The 15,858-nt window shown below is 31.5% G+C and overlaps 2 protein-coding genes across 4 annotated transcripts; both read left to right on the top strand.

The window, feature by feature from the left end:
* Window positions 1-802: 802 nt before the first annotated feature.
* On the top strand, window positions 803-14,975 carry LOC129285396 (protein ACCELERATED CELL DEATH 6-like). Of its 3 annotated transcripts, XM_054921078.1 has the most exons (9): window positions 803-1,539; window positions 1,635-1,702; window positions 3,052-3,120; window positions 3,191-3,231; window positions 10,163-10,234; window positions 10,892-11,181; window positions 11,327-12,165; window positions 13,399-13,931; window positions 14,048-14,975. In XM_054921078.1, exons 8-9 carry the CDS (start codon window positions 13,767-13,769, stop codon window positions 14,783-14,785), a joined length of 903 nt encoding a protein of 300 aa, XP_054777053.1. In that variant the 5' UTR covers window positions 803-1,539; window positions 1,635-1,702; window positions 3,052-3,120; window positions 3,191-3,231; window positions 10,163-10,234; window positions 10,892-11,181; window positions 11,327-12,165; window positions 13,399-13,766; the 3' UTR covers window positions 14,786-14,975. The 3 variants fall into 3 exon arrangements, with proteins under 3 accessions (XP_054777053.1, XP_054777051.1, XP_054777052.1); XM_054921076.1 differs by having other exon boundaries at window positions 10,892-12,165; XM_054921077.1 differs by lacking the exon at window positions 3,191-3,231 and having other exon boundaries at window positions 10,892-12,165.
* On the top strand, window positions 11,473-13,667 carry LOC129286269 (uncharacterized). Its single transcript, XM_054922264.1, has 2 exons — window positions 11,473-12,165; window positions 13,428-13,667. The coding sequence occupies exons 1-2, from the start codon at window positions 11,473-11,475 to the stop codon at window positions 13,665-13,667; spliced, it is 933 nt and encodes a 310-aa protein (XP_054778239.1).
* Window positions 14,976-15,858: the final 883 nt, after the last annotated feature.

Here is a 15,858-nt window from a genome sequence, read left to right as displayed (position 1 = left end):
ACGACGAGCTCCACGAACACGTGTAAAAATTTCAACAGTTGGCTTATGTGTACACTTTCACAATCAATATTCACCAACTCAGCGTACATGATATAATTGCACTTATTAATTTAACATTTGAGATACTTTTACATCTATCTTCACTTTATAGTAATGAATGCTTTAGATGACTACTTTATATACGGATTTTCCTTTTAACCCATAAAAATATAGAAGCTTACCTTGAAAACTACTCACAGCGGCGAGATAAGTGGCAGACCTGAAGATGGTGCACGGTGGGGCTCGTGGGGGAGCAAACAAGGGAGAGAAATGAAGATGAATGAATTCGAGAACTAAGAGAGCAGACGAGGGAGAGAAATGACGAGAAAGAGTGACACGTGTAAAATTTTAGGTCAAATAAGGGAGTTAACAGTCAAATATTTTTACAGTAAAACGTTTTGTATTATTGGTGGTATATTATTGAACTCTTTTTTAAAAGTTTCTTTGTTTTTTTTTTTCTTTTGGCCAACTCTTTTTTAAAAGTTTCAGTTGATGTTGTTGAAAAAGGTTAGGATAACATAGTATGCCGTTTTGTGAAAAAGTTTTAAAATATTTTTGTCATTTAACCCATAATTAATTATAGATTAATATAGCGCAAAATGAAAGAGGACATTTTGATTTGTGAATTAAATAAAGTTGATAGGCTTATAAAAATGAATCAATGGAGTAAAATGAGATTATCACCCTTACCTAGAGACCAAGATGTCCTTTTATTCCCATGTAAAGTAAACAATGTCTCCTATATGAACCAGAAACTTCCCAATTTGCAGTCCACTCTTCCCAAAGCTTCAGATCTTCTGCTGCTTCTTCCACAGTCTCACAAATCTTCTTTCGTTGCTTTCCCAGCTTCTTCTTTTGCTTCATTTCTGCAACTTCCTTTGTGTTATTCGCATATTCTAATTTTCTGTTTCCTTTCCCTCTGCTCTGCCCGAAAAAGAAAAAAAATTACTGCTTTTTCCAACTTTCGCTGGGACCTCTGCGAATTGATTTTTCTGTTTAATTTCTCAACTTTTTCTCAAACGTCGTTTCCGCACTTTCCTTTGTTTTGCTTCCCTCCTGATCATTTTTAACTTCATTTTGCTAGTTTTTGTGATATTTCCTGAAGAAGAAAATCCTACAAATTTCCACAAAAAAAAAACTGCTCTTTCAATTTGTTACTGCTCATATCTCCAAAAAAAAAAACAAAAGAAAAGTCTAGTTATCCTCTGTGCTTTCATTTTCTGTGATAGTTGGACTTCTTTCCTGTATGTTCTTGTTTTGATTTGTTGTTGTTCGTTTCTTGTTTGATTTCACAAGTTCATCATCTTTCTACGAAAACCTTCAGATTTCATGGTTGTCTTTGATCTGTGTGAAGCATTTGTTTTTTAAAGTTGTTAAAAACACCATGAGAAGGGTGGTGTCTCATGCTTGATCTATGTTGGAAGTCCAAGGAAAGCTAACTGTTGCTGGGAGATCTGAGGTTTACATAACTTGAAACTTCAAAGTTTCTCGTTGGCTACTGTAAGCTGAAAATATTTTTAGATTTGTGGCAAAATAGTTTGCGTTTATCATTGATCTGTATTTACAAAATTCAATTTGTGTTTCAACTTGTGCAGCATATTCATATTCTTATCTTTCAGAACATAGAGAGCAACCAAGAAGAAGAAAGCTGATCCGACCATGCGTAATGTGTTATTCGCTTTTTCTTTTTTTCTTTTTTAATACTCAGTGTTGGCTGCGGCAAATTGACCGTCGTACTAAAAAAAATATTACATATTAAAAAATATTTGTCATGACATTATTGATTGCAGATGAGTTTGACTGACATCAACTTTAAATTTTTTCTTTCTGCGTGACCAGCATAAAAAATATTTACAAAATATTTATCATGACAGTATTAAATATTTTTTATTAAATTTTTTCTTTCTGCTTGACCAGTATAATTATAAAACTCGCGATAGCTATCTCCTACATCTGACATATCTTTTTCTTTTTCTTTTTCTTTTTCCCAATTAATAAGAGTTGGTTTCATACTGACCGACACTCGTCATATTAAGAGCAAAAAAATTTAAACTTGATAGCAATCAAACTCAATTTCAATTTATATTATCATGATAAATATTTTTCAATATGTAATATTTTGGTAAATAATTTTTTCCCTACAGCATGGTGTTCAATTTGACGTTGGCTTCTTTTGTTTTTGTTCTTTCTTTTGAGTGACCGTTGGTTTCTTTTGTGGTGATGAGTCAAAGTCCATTTCAAATAGCTCATCAAAGTAATGACAGCACATCTCATTCTCTTCTTCGTTCTCTTTTCTTTTATAATTTTAAATAATAAGATTAAAAAACAAAAAGTATCTTTTTTAAGTCAATAAAAGTGAAGGTGCAGCATGTGAACCAGTGGCCGAGCCTCATGGTGGGGGGAGGGGGAATGCACCCCTCACTTTGAGAAATATTATAAGCATGATATAAAAATTTTGTAACTTTGCACCTCTTATTTTTTATCCTTTGTCCCTTTTAAATTAAATAAAAAATATTCAAACTTAAAAATTTATTAGATATAAAATAATTTAATAATTTATATAAGATACGAAGAATATATTTATATAAAAGATCTTATCAGTTTGGACATTATAATTTTTAAGAAGAAAAATGATAATCAATCTATTTATGTTACTATAATTTTAATCCTACAATATAATTATTGTTTTTTAAAAAATATTATTTTTTATTAAATTATCCCGCATCTCCTGGTTTCGAATCCTGATTCTGCCACTGATGTGAGAGTTGGTCAAATTTAATGGTTCATAAGTATCGTATACTTTTTTAAATTTAAGGACAGTGAATGAGAAGGCAAATAAGTTCCTAAATATTTTTTTATTAATAGTGTTTGAAAAATATATGCTCTTTTTTTATCACATGCTTTCTCCTGTCTTGGAGTTGGTTTCTACATTATCCTTTGCTCTAATTTTCTAATTTCCCAATTTATTTGATTAGTTTTGTTTTTTTATTTCTTATTTCTTCCATTGGACAGTGAATTAGGGCTCTAGCTGTTGCCAACGACCCTCAACCAGGCTGCAGTTGTCATCGAACAAGTCACAAGGTTTCAGGAGTTTTTTTTTTTTTTTTTTTCCTTTTTTGGAATTTAAGTCTACGACATAACCGCACAACAGTGACAGAAATTAAGTCATGTCTGAAGGCTCTGAGCGTTTCGGTATAGCACTCAACTCAATATTTAATTCTTTGTTTTTGTTTTTCTATTTACGATTTATGATGACTATCCTGTCTTGTTTTCTAGCGTTGATGTTTTGAAATGGTATAGTTCCATACTTTGATTAACTCCTTTTATATTTTTTTAATTATTACTCCCTTCATTTCTAAATATATTAGGTATGTGTAATAATTATGTTTAAAAATAAAAAAATAAACTAAATTATTCCTATAATTAATAAAAAAAATTTCTAGTGAAAATAAATATTGACTTTATGAGGGATAATTTGAAAAAAAATGTGATAAATGGTTCTTAAAATTTGTAATTTTGCTTATAAATAAAAACAAGAGAAACATGATAATTTTTCTTATATTAAAAATTAGAGTAGTATATAATTCTTCATGCTGGACGGGGAGATACAATACAATTACGGAAAATCAAGAGACTTCAAAGACATTGAGTCTCATTTAGTGTTCCGTTAGTAAAAAAAATTAGTTTATTAAAAATTTATTTAGAAAAAATCAATTTAATAAAAGCTAATTATTATGAGAAAATTTATGTTTAGGTTCATAAGTCAGTTTGATAGATTGAAAGTTAATTGAATTAATATGTAATAAAAAATTTTCATAAAAAATATAAAAGCAATTTTGAATATATTATTACTAAAAAAGATATTGATTTTTATGATTTGTATTTTTTGATATACAATTATATTATGCAAAAACTGTTTGAAAAATATGTGATAAAATTATATAAATAATTCAATGTATATTACTGGTATAATACTAAAAATTAACATGATTAATTCTTCAATCTATAATGCACAATTTGAACTCTAATCGAATTATGCACCCTATAATGGTATACTACTAAAGATTATTTTATATTTAATTACAGTATTAAGAAGTAATATATTATTTTGATGTAAGGTTTGATGATACTTTATGTGTGTAGATTCTAAGAAATGAATTATTATTTGATTATTTAACCCATCTTATTACTTTTAGTAGCTAATTAGAGTAATGTTTTAAGAGAATAAGAAATATGCTTTCTTTTCCTCTCAAATTTCTAAAAATGGTAAAAAATTCTAATTTTTTTAAAAAGTTATATATATATATATATATATATGCATGCATGTAAGTATATAAGTATTTTTTTTAATTAAAAAACACTTTGACATTGCATAAACGCGAACGTGGGAGAATGAGGGAATTTAAATCTAGGGAGAATGACAATTAAGTACCTTTTAAGAACATTAATACCAATTACAAACCATGAAATTTTGAAATCTCAGTTGAGGACCATGATCCTTAATTGTGATAAAAAAAATGTAATTTGTGAGGTGGAATTCATTATTACCACTTGGGAATTCACTAACTCAATATGAGAAAATTTGTAACATATATTGTAAAAACATGAAACCTTACTTAAAAATCAATTGTTTAACAAAAAGCGCCACTTGAAAATTTACTAACTCAACTTAAAAAAATTTCTAACGTATATTGTGAAAACATGAAACTCCACTTAGGAATCGATTGTTTAATAAAAAACATCAATTTGGACAAATCACTTTTTTTAAATGATTCTCAAGTAGGGTTTTATATTTTCACAATATACGTTAGAAATTTCTTCAAGTCTAGTTAAGGAATTCTCAAGTAGTGTTTTTCATTAAACATTCCATTTTCAAGTAGAGTTTCATATTTTTACAATATACGTTAGTAATTTTACTAAGTTGGGTTAGTGAATTCTCAAGTCGTGTTAGTGAATTACACCTCACAAACTACATTTTTTTTTATCACAATTAAGGATCATGATCCTTAATTGAAATTTTAAATTTCACAATCCGTAATTGGGATTAATATTCTTAGAAGGTCCTTACTCGTCATTCTCCCTTAAACCTAATTGTATGCTTAGGTTTTTTCTTCTTCATTTTTAATATAATAGAATAGAATAGAATAGAGTGGATTATAGATATAGAGTCTCGAGTGACTATTACACTATTGTTTGGATTTTTGGAAGGTCTTTCCTCTTCACTTTTTTTGTCTCATGTTTGCTGCCTGCACTTCGACAATAAATAAATTACGGAGAATGCCAGTTAAATTCCATTTTTTGGCCAAAAATGACAGTGAAATTCTAAAAAAAGAAATTAATAACAGTTAGGTTGTGCCAAAATTTTCTCAAAAAATAAGCTGTGAATATTAATTCAAATAATTATAAATTTAATGATTTCAATTACTTTTACAAATAAAATATTTAAATTTTAAATGTAATTCTCAATTCATAATCAATATTCTTATTTACAATTGTCTATAGTTATGTATAACTTATTTTTCAAACAAAAAAAATTATCAAGATCTGACTGTCATTAATTTCTTATTTGAAACTTTACTGTCATTCTAACTAGTAAATTATACATTTTTTTGCTTAAGTATATGCATAATAACATGTAGGCGTAATAAGCACGACTACAAGAGTAGAGTGAACATTTTAATTTAGCCCACTAGGATCAACATTACTCATTTTAATTGAAATATATAAACAATCGTATGATTTCTTATTTTTTGTTATTTGGTTATTGCCACTAGACATTTCAGCCGGAGGAGGAGTTGAGACTTTTAGAAATTATTCCAATGATTTGACAATCGATTCTGGCCTTGAACTCTTATAGCTCTGTGTTTTAGTCTACAATAGCAAATAAATGTAATAAAATGTATGATAGAAGAATTATTATAGTACACAATTATTCTTTCATAATGAACCTTAAAGAACAATGCCTTTTTGGTTTGAAGATCTTATGCCTGTATTTATGAAAATGAGTCTTCTTATAAGAACAAAGATCATGTTCTTTACATTTGATCTTCAAATAAGGCTTTTTATAGGCAAATTGTAACTTTAGCTTTACTTTAAGCATTGACTTCAAAGAATGCTGTTCACAGAGCTTATTTAGTGTAGACAGAGCTAACTGATTGATTTCTTTGAGAGAGATTTGTGACATATCTCTTCATAATGCATTGATTACTCTATATAGCTCTGGCTGGAGTTCTTCTTGCAAAGAAGCAATAAATGTATGCCTGAGGTTAACATCATTAGGACCATTTAACATATAATATTTTTTAGATATTCATTGAAAATATTTTTATAAATCCTTTCAGTAGAGTGAACTACATTTCATTTCAAAGAACTCTTATCTACTCTTATCAATGAGATTGAAATCTTCTAGGAATTCTTTATGGATTGCCCCAAGAAACTAAGAGGCATTAAGCTGAGTGTCTCAAATCTTATCGTATTCATTAAGACTTTAAAACCATTCTCTCAAATTTTCAATTATCCTTGAGAGAAATTCTAAAAGTACCTCTCTCATAGTAACATCTAGTCTGATCATCTGTAAGTCAATCCAAGCACTAAATTCTTAAAGTCTTTCTCTCTATTTGTATAGAGGTAAATTATCAAATGTAAACCAGGATCCAGAAGTAGGTTTGGAACTAGAACCATGATGAAGTGGTTCAGTCAGAATTTCTTCCATAGTTCCAGATTCTTTATCAGGAGGGTCTTTTACAACTATTTCTATCCTAGTTTCATTTTGAGTTTGCTGCTGGTAAGTTTAAGGTTGGACCATTGCAATTTTTAATAAATCAACTAAGTATTGTTCTTCTTTAGAGTCTATATACTCTGTAGAGGTTTCAATTGAAGCCACAGAGTTTATGTCATCTTATTCAGTAAAAACCTAGTTAAAGATAGCATTTTGATTAGAAGTAATAGTTCCTAAAGGATTTGAGGGATCTTTAATTCCTTTAGCTCTATCAATTATTGATGGTGGTTTGGTCTTTGGTGGAGGAGGAGGAGGTGTTTTTATGGTTAATAGTTTTTTTTTTTTGAGATTTTGGTGAAAGATGGGGAGGCTTGATAGTCTTGAGGTTTTTGGTGAGAAGGTAGGTTTTCTATATATGAGACAGGTGTTTTTGGTTTTTTAGTCGATTGTTTCTAGGCTTTTCTGAGAATTGGATAAGACATTGTGAATACTTTACTATAATAAGTCTGAGTTGGATAAGTTAGATGAATGGAGGTATAGGTAGGGAATTGTTTGATCATGGTTAGGTAAGTTGGATAGGGCTCATATTTGCTGTAGTTAAATGTAGAGATTGGTCTTGAGCTAATTCTACTTCTATCCACTGTAGTTGTCCTTTTACTTGAAAAATTTCATTTTCCTTTTTGAAGTATTCTTGTCCATCATATCCTTGTTTGATAAACCTATGGAGTTTTACATCCAGCTTTTGTTCTTGCTTATAGAGCCTTTGATATAAATTCTTTATCTGATCATCAATCTAATTAACCTGTGAGGACAAGTTTCTTATTATTGTTGTTAAATGATTAAGTTTTGAATCTATCTTGTAGATGACTCTATTTTAACTAACAACATTTTGAGATTGCCAGTTGAGAATTTCTTTTGCTAGTGTAACAGGCTTGAGAGTGTCTTGAGGAGTTACGTCTATCTATAGAACAAAAGGTCCACTAGTCACCTTTATACTATCATCTATTTTTCATTTAAGAGGAGGATATTCTTCCTCGTAAAGCCTCGTCATTGTAATATAAGGCAAGGCTTGTGTTTATGCAGGTGGGATAACTGGGATTATTGGTTCTGGGAGTTGTGGAGTAACTAGAGTCATTGGTTTTGATTTATCTGGAGGAGGAGATCTTCATGACTAAGTTTTCTAAGGAGTTTAAAGAGAGTGTTCCTTTTTATAGGAGGATTTGGAAGTCCTACACATTTTCTCTTTCTTGGTTGTTTAGGGCCATGGTCATCATCATCATCCTTAGGAGGAAGCTTGTGCCTACATGGAGATCTAGGATGCTCAGGTTTCCTAGCTCCTTTTCTAGAACTATAGGCTTCATTGTTAGAATCATTTCAAAGATAATAGTCACAATTTGGATCACACATTTTCTAGGCATAGTCCCAAATAAAGTGACCATTAATGTGCAAGATATAGACAGACTTGGCTTTTGCAGTAAACCATTCAATAAGAGGATCCTTCTTGTCTCCAATTAAGTCTGAAGAGATTGACAATATCCTTCTAAAAATCTAGTTTGGATTTTGAGTTCCAGGTTTCTTGAAGACAAAGTTGACAATACCATCTTGTAGCCTATAGAGCGTAGGAGGTTTTGTAGTATGAACATCCTTTTGAATACCATGGAATTGCTTTTCATAGTTGTTTATCCATTCTAGTGGGATCATGTCAGCTAACTACTCAATAGGTAATTGCCTTGGAATTTGAAGGATTGAAGCATCTCCTAGGTTGTTTGCAACCATGTACAATGCATCTCTAGTTACATTGGGGAAGTTGAAATTAGAAGAATGATCTTGAAGCTTGAAGATCATTTAGTGATGGAGGGTGGCCATGACAGTATCAGCTTGTTGTTAGTTTCATGAATCTGGATTTGAACTTTGAATCTTATAGAAAGAGTTGGATTTGTGAGCTTGACATTAAAGTTGGATGCTATTGTAAGAACCACACTTCGTTGATTGAAAGTAGTCAACATGGAACCAATTAAGGCATTGCCATATAACTTGAAGGTTAAGTCTAGTAAAGCAACCCTAGTAGTGGCTACCATACCTTTTCTCTTATAATAGGTAAGGATGAGGCGAATAGATCCAACATGAAGGTGGGTGTAACCCTAATTGATTCAACCATCAATCAAATGTTAGGCTATCTTAAAGGTGATGAATTGTTCATCAACTGTGGCAGGAATACCATGCTGGTTAATACTAGAGGTCTGGATTATTTCTTTTGGCTGAGGACGATTTGTATGAAGCAAAGTTTTGATGCCACAAGTAAAAGAGTTATTTCTATGGTAAAGTTTGTAAGGATTTAGATAAGAGAGTTAGGTAATTGGGACTCCGACATTCTCAAGAACAATAGAATACTCTATGAGACTTTTTATTTTTTGAGAAAGGATTCTTTTTATAGATGAAGGGATACGATCAAAGGAAAAAGTTGAAGAAAGACGATCTGGTTTAAGAGAAACAATAATTGGAGTTTCAAAAGAAGAGCTTTCTTGGAATCTACTTATATTTTTTGGAGTTCTCCTTACTCATTTTTCATCAATAATATATAGCATCTGTTAATGAAGATATGCTAAGTTGTAAGTTAAGTTAGTGATGAATTATAAATCTTCATATAAAATTTATAAATCCTCTTTCAAAAATTTAAAGATAGCATAAAAAATGCATTCACTTTTAAATCACAAATATACTAGTTATATTGTAATTTTGAAGAATTTGCAAATATCAAAACTTGACTTGTAAATTGTGTGCAAATATTTGTAAATAATAATCATATTTAAATTATTATTTATTAAAATATTAATGTTTATTGAGATATTATTAAAATAAATATAATATTTTTATTACTTACTAATGTTATCATGATTCAATAACCGATCACCCAATAGCGTTTTAAAGTGATGGGTTAAAATGATATTTTGGTTTTTTGTATGGGTAAGAAATAACATAAGTGTTTTAGAATTTATTTATAATTTAGAAGTTTTAATCAATATTATTTTTTTTATAGCTATAAGGTCAGTTTCAGTAATTTTTAGGTTCCTTTTTATAATTTTTGAGGTCTTTTTTGTATATTTTTTTATGTTTAACGAATGGTCAAAGTTAATCTTTATTGATTATAAGAGTCACATTGCACCAATTTCAATTGTTGAAGATAAATACTGCATAAAAAAAAGTTTAAAGTATCAAACATTTTTTTGAGGTCTTTTTTCTGTATTTTTTTTTATTATTAATCACCTGGCTAGCTAACCGTAGCTAACCCTATGCCCACTCTGGGAATTATGCACGGCACAATCAATTAATCCTTTATTTTGATCAAACAATATATCGTACCTAAATACTTATTTCTCCATTTGTGCTTGTCATTCTTGGGCACAGGCGGACTCAGTACTGAAGAGGCAGAAGCAGAGGTAGAAGAGCAAACCGAATCGTCAGAGAAGCCAAGCAGCCGTAAGTGTTGTTGACTTGTTGGGCGATTAAGTGCATCAAACTAACTTTATTGCTTTCTTGCAGAATTAATAATGTTTTGTCTTTTCTTTTATGCTCTCTCATGTCTTTATTATATTCATAGTTAAATGAAAAACTTTTAAATTTACATTACATTCATTTTTCAAATTAATGAATTTAAATAAGAATAATATTAAAAAAATGTAATTAATACCTATCAAGTGCCTTACATTAAAGACATAAAAGGTGCCTTATATAATAAGTTAGGGAGAGATCACTTACAAAGTATATATTCCTTCCGTTTAAAAATATAAGACATTTTTTAAAAGGTTGAATATTAAAAAATGTAATACATTTTTAATTTTTTAAAGTATAATCATTACTTTTTTTTAAAGTATCCCTCTTAAATAAATTATTTTATATTTATTAGGGTAAAATACCCTGTTAAATAAGGGTAACTATAGAAATATAGTTAGTTTAAAGATAAGTAATTATTTTGTTAGGGGTGAAATTTAATTAAAAGTACTTTATATTTTTTAACAAAAGAGTATCCTTCAGCCTCTCATACTAGATATATAATATATACATATATATATGTATATAATTGTATTTGTGCGCACGTTCTTCCTTTTTATCAGCAAGAGATTTCGATTGATTCAGGTCAGAGATATAATTCCATAATTCAGGAATCTCCTCGCCTCTCATTTAGAAATTGGTTTTTACCGGAAATGAAGGAGGACAGATCGGAACCTGTGGTGAAGGTGACGAACTTTGGTAATGAGGGTATTTGATTCCTTTTCTTTGCAACTTGTGCAAAATGAATCGATATGAATGTCATACGTACACATGATTGGGATTTAAAAACTGATTCAAACAAACATGCCTGCCACATTATTATGAAGGGATAGTCTTCTTCTCATTGCCAGGCGTAAATCCCGTAATGTCCGAAGGTATGCCAAATCTCATTATTGTACAGCTACCTAGCTATATATGCCATGCCACTATCTTGAGTACATATACAATACAAAATGAACGAATACTTGTACTTAATCAGTATACATAAATGAGAATTAACACGAGGTGAATCGTCTCCAGTCACAGTTGGGATCAAGAACCACTCGGTGGTGTACTCGTGGTCTTATCCTAGCCCGCCGGCTATGAGCCCGAAATTAGACGTGGAACTTGAGCAACAGAGACCCTCACAGGAGATTGTGCCTCCATCAGCTTCCAAGTAAAAGTTAATGTTACATAGACATGCATCCAACAAGGATCTCAAATTGCTGACAGCTGCATACCAATGTATCACTATACCTCACAACAACATTTACAAGCAACGAACCCCTCTAGGCAATACTGTCCTGCACTTGGCTGCTGCCGAAGGCGATAATGAAATGATAGCAAGCGTGATAGCTGTACGAGCTCCCCACCTTTTCACTGTCACTAACAACAATTATGATACTGCACTCCATGTTGCAGCAAGGGCAGGCCGCGCCTCTACCATTCAAACCCTCCTTAATTGCTTTTTCAGATTCATTCGGGGTAAAACCGAACGTCGAGGTGATCGGTTCATGTTGGACAAGCTGCTTATGGTATCACTCACCTTGTTTCGAAACAAACAAGGAAACACCTTCGTCCACGAGGTCTTCATGGCCAATGGTCAACACGGGGATGAGATTTTTCAAGCTTTCCAACATTCTTTCATGCAAGATCTTTATTCTAACCAGCAGCATCCTTTCACCGAAGATACTTTCGACGAGGCTGACTTCAAGGGGATTGTTAATTATTTGGCAGCATTTGCAGTCAACAGGGAAGGGAAATCATTATTGTACCTGGCCGTTGAGGCTGGCAAAAATGAGCAAGTCATTGTTCTACTCATGGACATCTGCATCAAATATGACCTAGTGCCCCAAGGAAAATCATTGGGAAGAACAAAGGTCGGCTTACTGTCACTCACTCCTTGCTTAATTCCTCACCACGCACATATACTACTTAGATCTAGTTATCAATCAGCTCTCGCATTTCTCCACACTTTTCATACATATGCATGCATATTTTTAATTCCTAAAATAGTGAACAGCAATAATTCAGATCGTTTGGGCAAACTTCAAGGGAAATATTGTCAATATATCGTGCATTATCACCCTTTGTAGCTCAACCAAGGGCGGAACCGTGCTTTAGGTTTTGGAGGGGGGTTTAAAATATACTCTCTTTATTGAAAAATATAATACATTTTTAATTGAATTATACCCTCTTAATTAGTTAATTTGTTGTTTTTAAATTGATATTATTTTTTCATGTCTGTATTTATTTAATAAAAATATGGGAAAATTATCCTCAAATCTCACATAAGCAACATCCAACATGTTTTATCAAAATTAAAAAAATAATTAAAATTTATTAACTTTATCTAAAAATTCAACACGTTTCTTATTTCATCCCTATTAAATATGCTTATTATGTTTTGCTAACATTAAATATGTATCCTTTAATAGTATACTTCTTTCGCTAATATTTAATTTTTTTATTTAAAAAATATAAGAAATTTTTAACTGAATTTTACTTCCTAATAAAGTAGTTAACTGGTTTTAAACTAATATCATTTTTCATATTTATGCTTATTTAATAGGTTTTTTACTTTAAAATAAATATAAATTATTGTTACATTAAAAATGCCTTATATTTTTTAATATCCAAGCTCTCAATCTTATATGTAGAAAAAGAGAGAATATTATATAAGTGTGCACTTCTTTTGTCTTTTATAGAGGGGAGGGGGTTAAGGTTTTTCATGGGACTAAATATTTGGAGGCCCATAACATATATGAGAAGAGGTAGAGAGGTTTTTTTTTTTTTTTTTTGCCCCGAGGGGGGGATGGTTCCGCCACTCAACTCAACAATTATTGATGGATTTTATTTGCATAGGTGAATTTTCAAATAGAAATCACCGCTTCTTACTGCTATTTACTTTAATTTCTTTACCCCACGCGTCAGCATGCGCGGCCACACGCATTCCTTAAATAAAATTTAAAAACAACTCTATTAAGTATTAACACAAATATAATTGTCTTGTTTCACGTGCGGGCATGCGTGCGCGCACGCATCCCTTAAATCAAAATTTAAAAACAACTCTTTTAAGTATTAACACAAATATTATTGTCTTGTTTTGGTAGAAATGCTACACACCATATTGGAATACAAGTCAGATTGGATTCACTTGAAGAATGAAGAAGGGAGACTTCCACTTCACGATGCAGCGTCCACAGGTTTCCTTGAAGGTGTTTCCCACTTAATTGAGAAATGTGAGAACTGCATTATCGAAAGGGACAACAATGGTTGCTTTCCAATTCATTTGGCATGTATTGGAGGTCATTTCAAAATAGTTCAAGAATTGCTAAAACGCTATCCACATCCCATTGAGACTGTGGACAACAATGGCTGAAATTTGCTCCATGTTGCAGCTGAGAGTGGAAATTTTATAGCAGTTAGGTACATCCTCCAAAATCCTGAACTTGAGGTTTTGATAAATCAGAAGGATAATATGGGGAATACTCTGCTACATTTGGCCACCCTTCACTGGCATCCCAAAATTGTGCATGCCTTGACTTGGGACAAAAGAGTTAATCTCACCCTGCCGAATTTTGAAAATGAAACAGCTCTAGACATTGCTGTCCGAACACATGACCAAAATCCACCCCTCGAACAGGCATGTATCTATGTATAATTGACAATTTCAACTTAATCCAATCTTTTGATGATATGATGATTGCTGCTAAAGATTCAGTTTGTAGCGCTAATCAAAAGGTATCTATTAATTTGCAGCGGCTTACATGGATTGCGTTGAAATCTGTTGGTACGCCACGAGTCTTTGTAAGGCATCGCTCAAGAGGCACAGAGGATGTAGTGAAAAAAGAAGAACTCGACATGAAACATTATAAAGGCAGAATTAACATTGCTGGTACGCCACGAAGCTTTGTGAGGCATCGTTCAAGTGGCACAGAGGATGTAGTGAAAAAAGAACCCGACATGAAACATTATCAAGGCATAATTAAGACTCTGATATTGGTTTCAACACTTATAATAACTGCATCCTTTGCAGCTGGGTTTTCCATGCCAGGCGGCATGGACCGAGGAAGAGCTGTTATGCTACATAATTTCATGTTCCAGTTCTTTATTCTCTTCCTCATAATCTCTATCTTCGGGGCTATCATTACAACCATTATGCTCTTGTGGGCTCAATTAGAAGATTTGTGTTTGATGAATTTTTCTCTCAGCTGTGCAATGCCAGTTCTAGGCATCTCCTCGATGACATTATCTCTGGCATTTGTGGTAGGTGTATATCTTGCAGTGAGTGAACTCAGATGGTTGGCCTATACTTTCCTGGGGATCAGTGTGGTTCTGCTCCTTGCAGTTTTGATGTCGTACCCCCTCGTCTGGTTGCCCTCCTCGTCAACCTCACCATTCTCTCGATATATTTCTTATTACCCTTTCCTTTTTCTTGCAATGATAGTTGAAGGAAAAAAGGGTCCCAATAATAAGGGTTCAACTTCTGGCAGCTGAATTCTATGATTATGACTATAATGGATGATCACTTTACATTCGTTTTTGGTGGAGTGTCAAATTTGGAAACATTAGCCTAAATTCTTGAGTTTCTCTCAGCTACTCTTGTATGTAGTAGAATATGTCACGGAATTACCTGACAAACCATGCATGTTAAAATAATATTTCCATCCTTGATTTTTATGGGTTATTTGTTGTTTATTTTAAAAATAAATAATGCATGATGATGTCATGCACCCAAAAAATTTGGTGTAACCGGCCCGGAATTGAGTTTCACTTTTAAGCTATAACATCTGCCTTGAAAAATTAAGAGTTATGTGGTGCATTATATAAAATTCATGCATGATAAAAAAAAAAGTTCGCTTAGCAAAATCAGTTTAAAGGCAGCAAATCTCACAACTCATCTTTTTTTAGGACTTTATTTGAATGAATAACAAATGTAAACACAAAGTCGATGAGTAAAGAACTAATCAAGTATGATCAAAAGCCAAAAAAATAAATGTAGGTATAAGACCTAGGAATAATAAGCCTAAATACATTGCTCAAGAATAATTAGCATAAGTGTGATGCTCATGAAGACCAAACTAGTTAGGTTTTAATCATGGCATGCCAACATAACTAGCATTAGGAACTAGTATTATGAAATCAATTCCTTTGTTTTCTTCAAGCATGCATGGAAAGTCATTCTATCTAATTATGATCTCTTCAAAGAAACTATCATTATTTCAGCTAAACTATTTTTTCCTCATTCCATAAATGAATTTATTTGAGTAATTAAGAATCGGTAGCAATTGCAACAATGCTTTTCTTTAATTCTATACATCTATAAATAAATTAACCATTTACAATATGAATCTAATCCTTTTTTTTTTGGGTGCTTGCTTTCACTTATTTTGTTTTGATTATATAAAAGTATGTTAGGCATATAATATTAAGTATTTTTTTTGTTTATTTGAAAGCATTTCACAATTTTATCTCTTATGTTTTTCTAAGGGGGAAAAAAGGTAAGACTTGTTTCTGAAGCTTTGTTCAATTCCTCAAAACAAAAATATAAATTTTTTAATATTAGCTTT

This window comes from Prosopis cineraria, unplaced genomic scaffold, assembly GCF_029017545.1.
Source record: "Prosopis cineraria cultivar Desert tree isolate PC_DT_omini unplaced genomic scaffold, ASM2901754v1 PC11, whole genome shotgun sequence".
NCBI classification, from domain to species: domain Eukaryota; kingdom Viridiplantae; phylum Streptophyta; class Magnoliopsida; order Fabales; family Fabaceae; genus Prosopis; species Prosopis cineraria.
The sequence above is the reverse complement of the archived record's forward strand: the minus strand, read 5'-3'. Positions and strand labels throughout refer to the sequence as shown.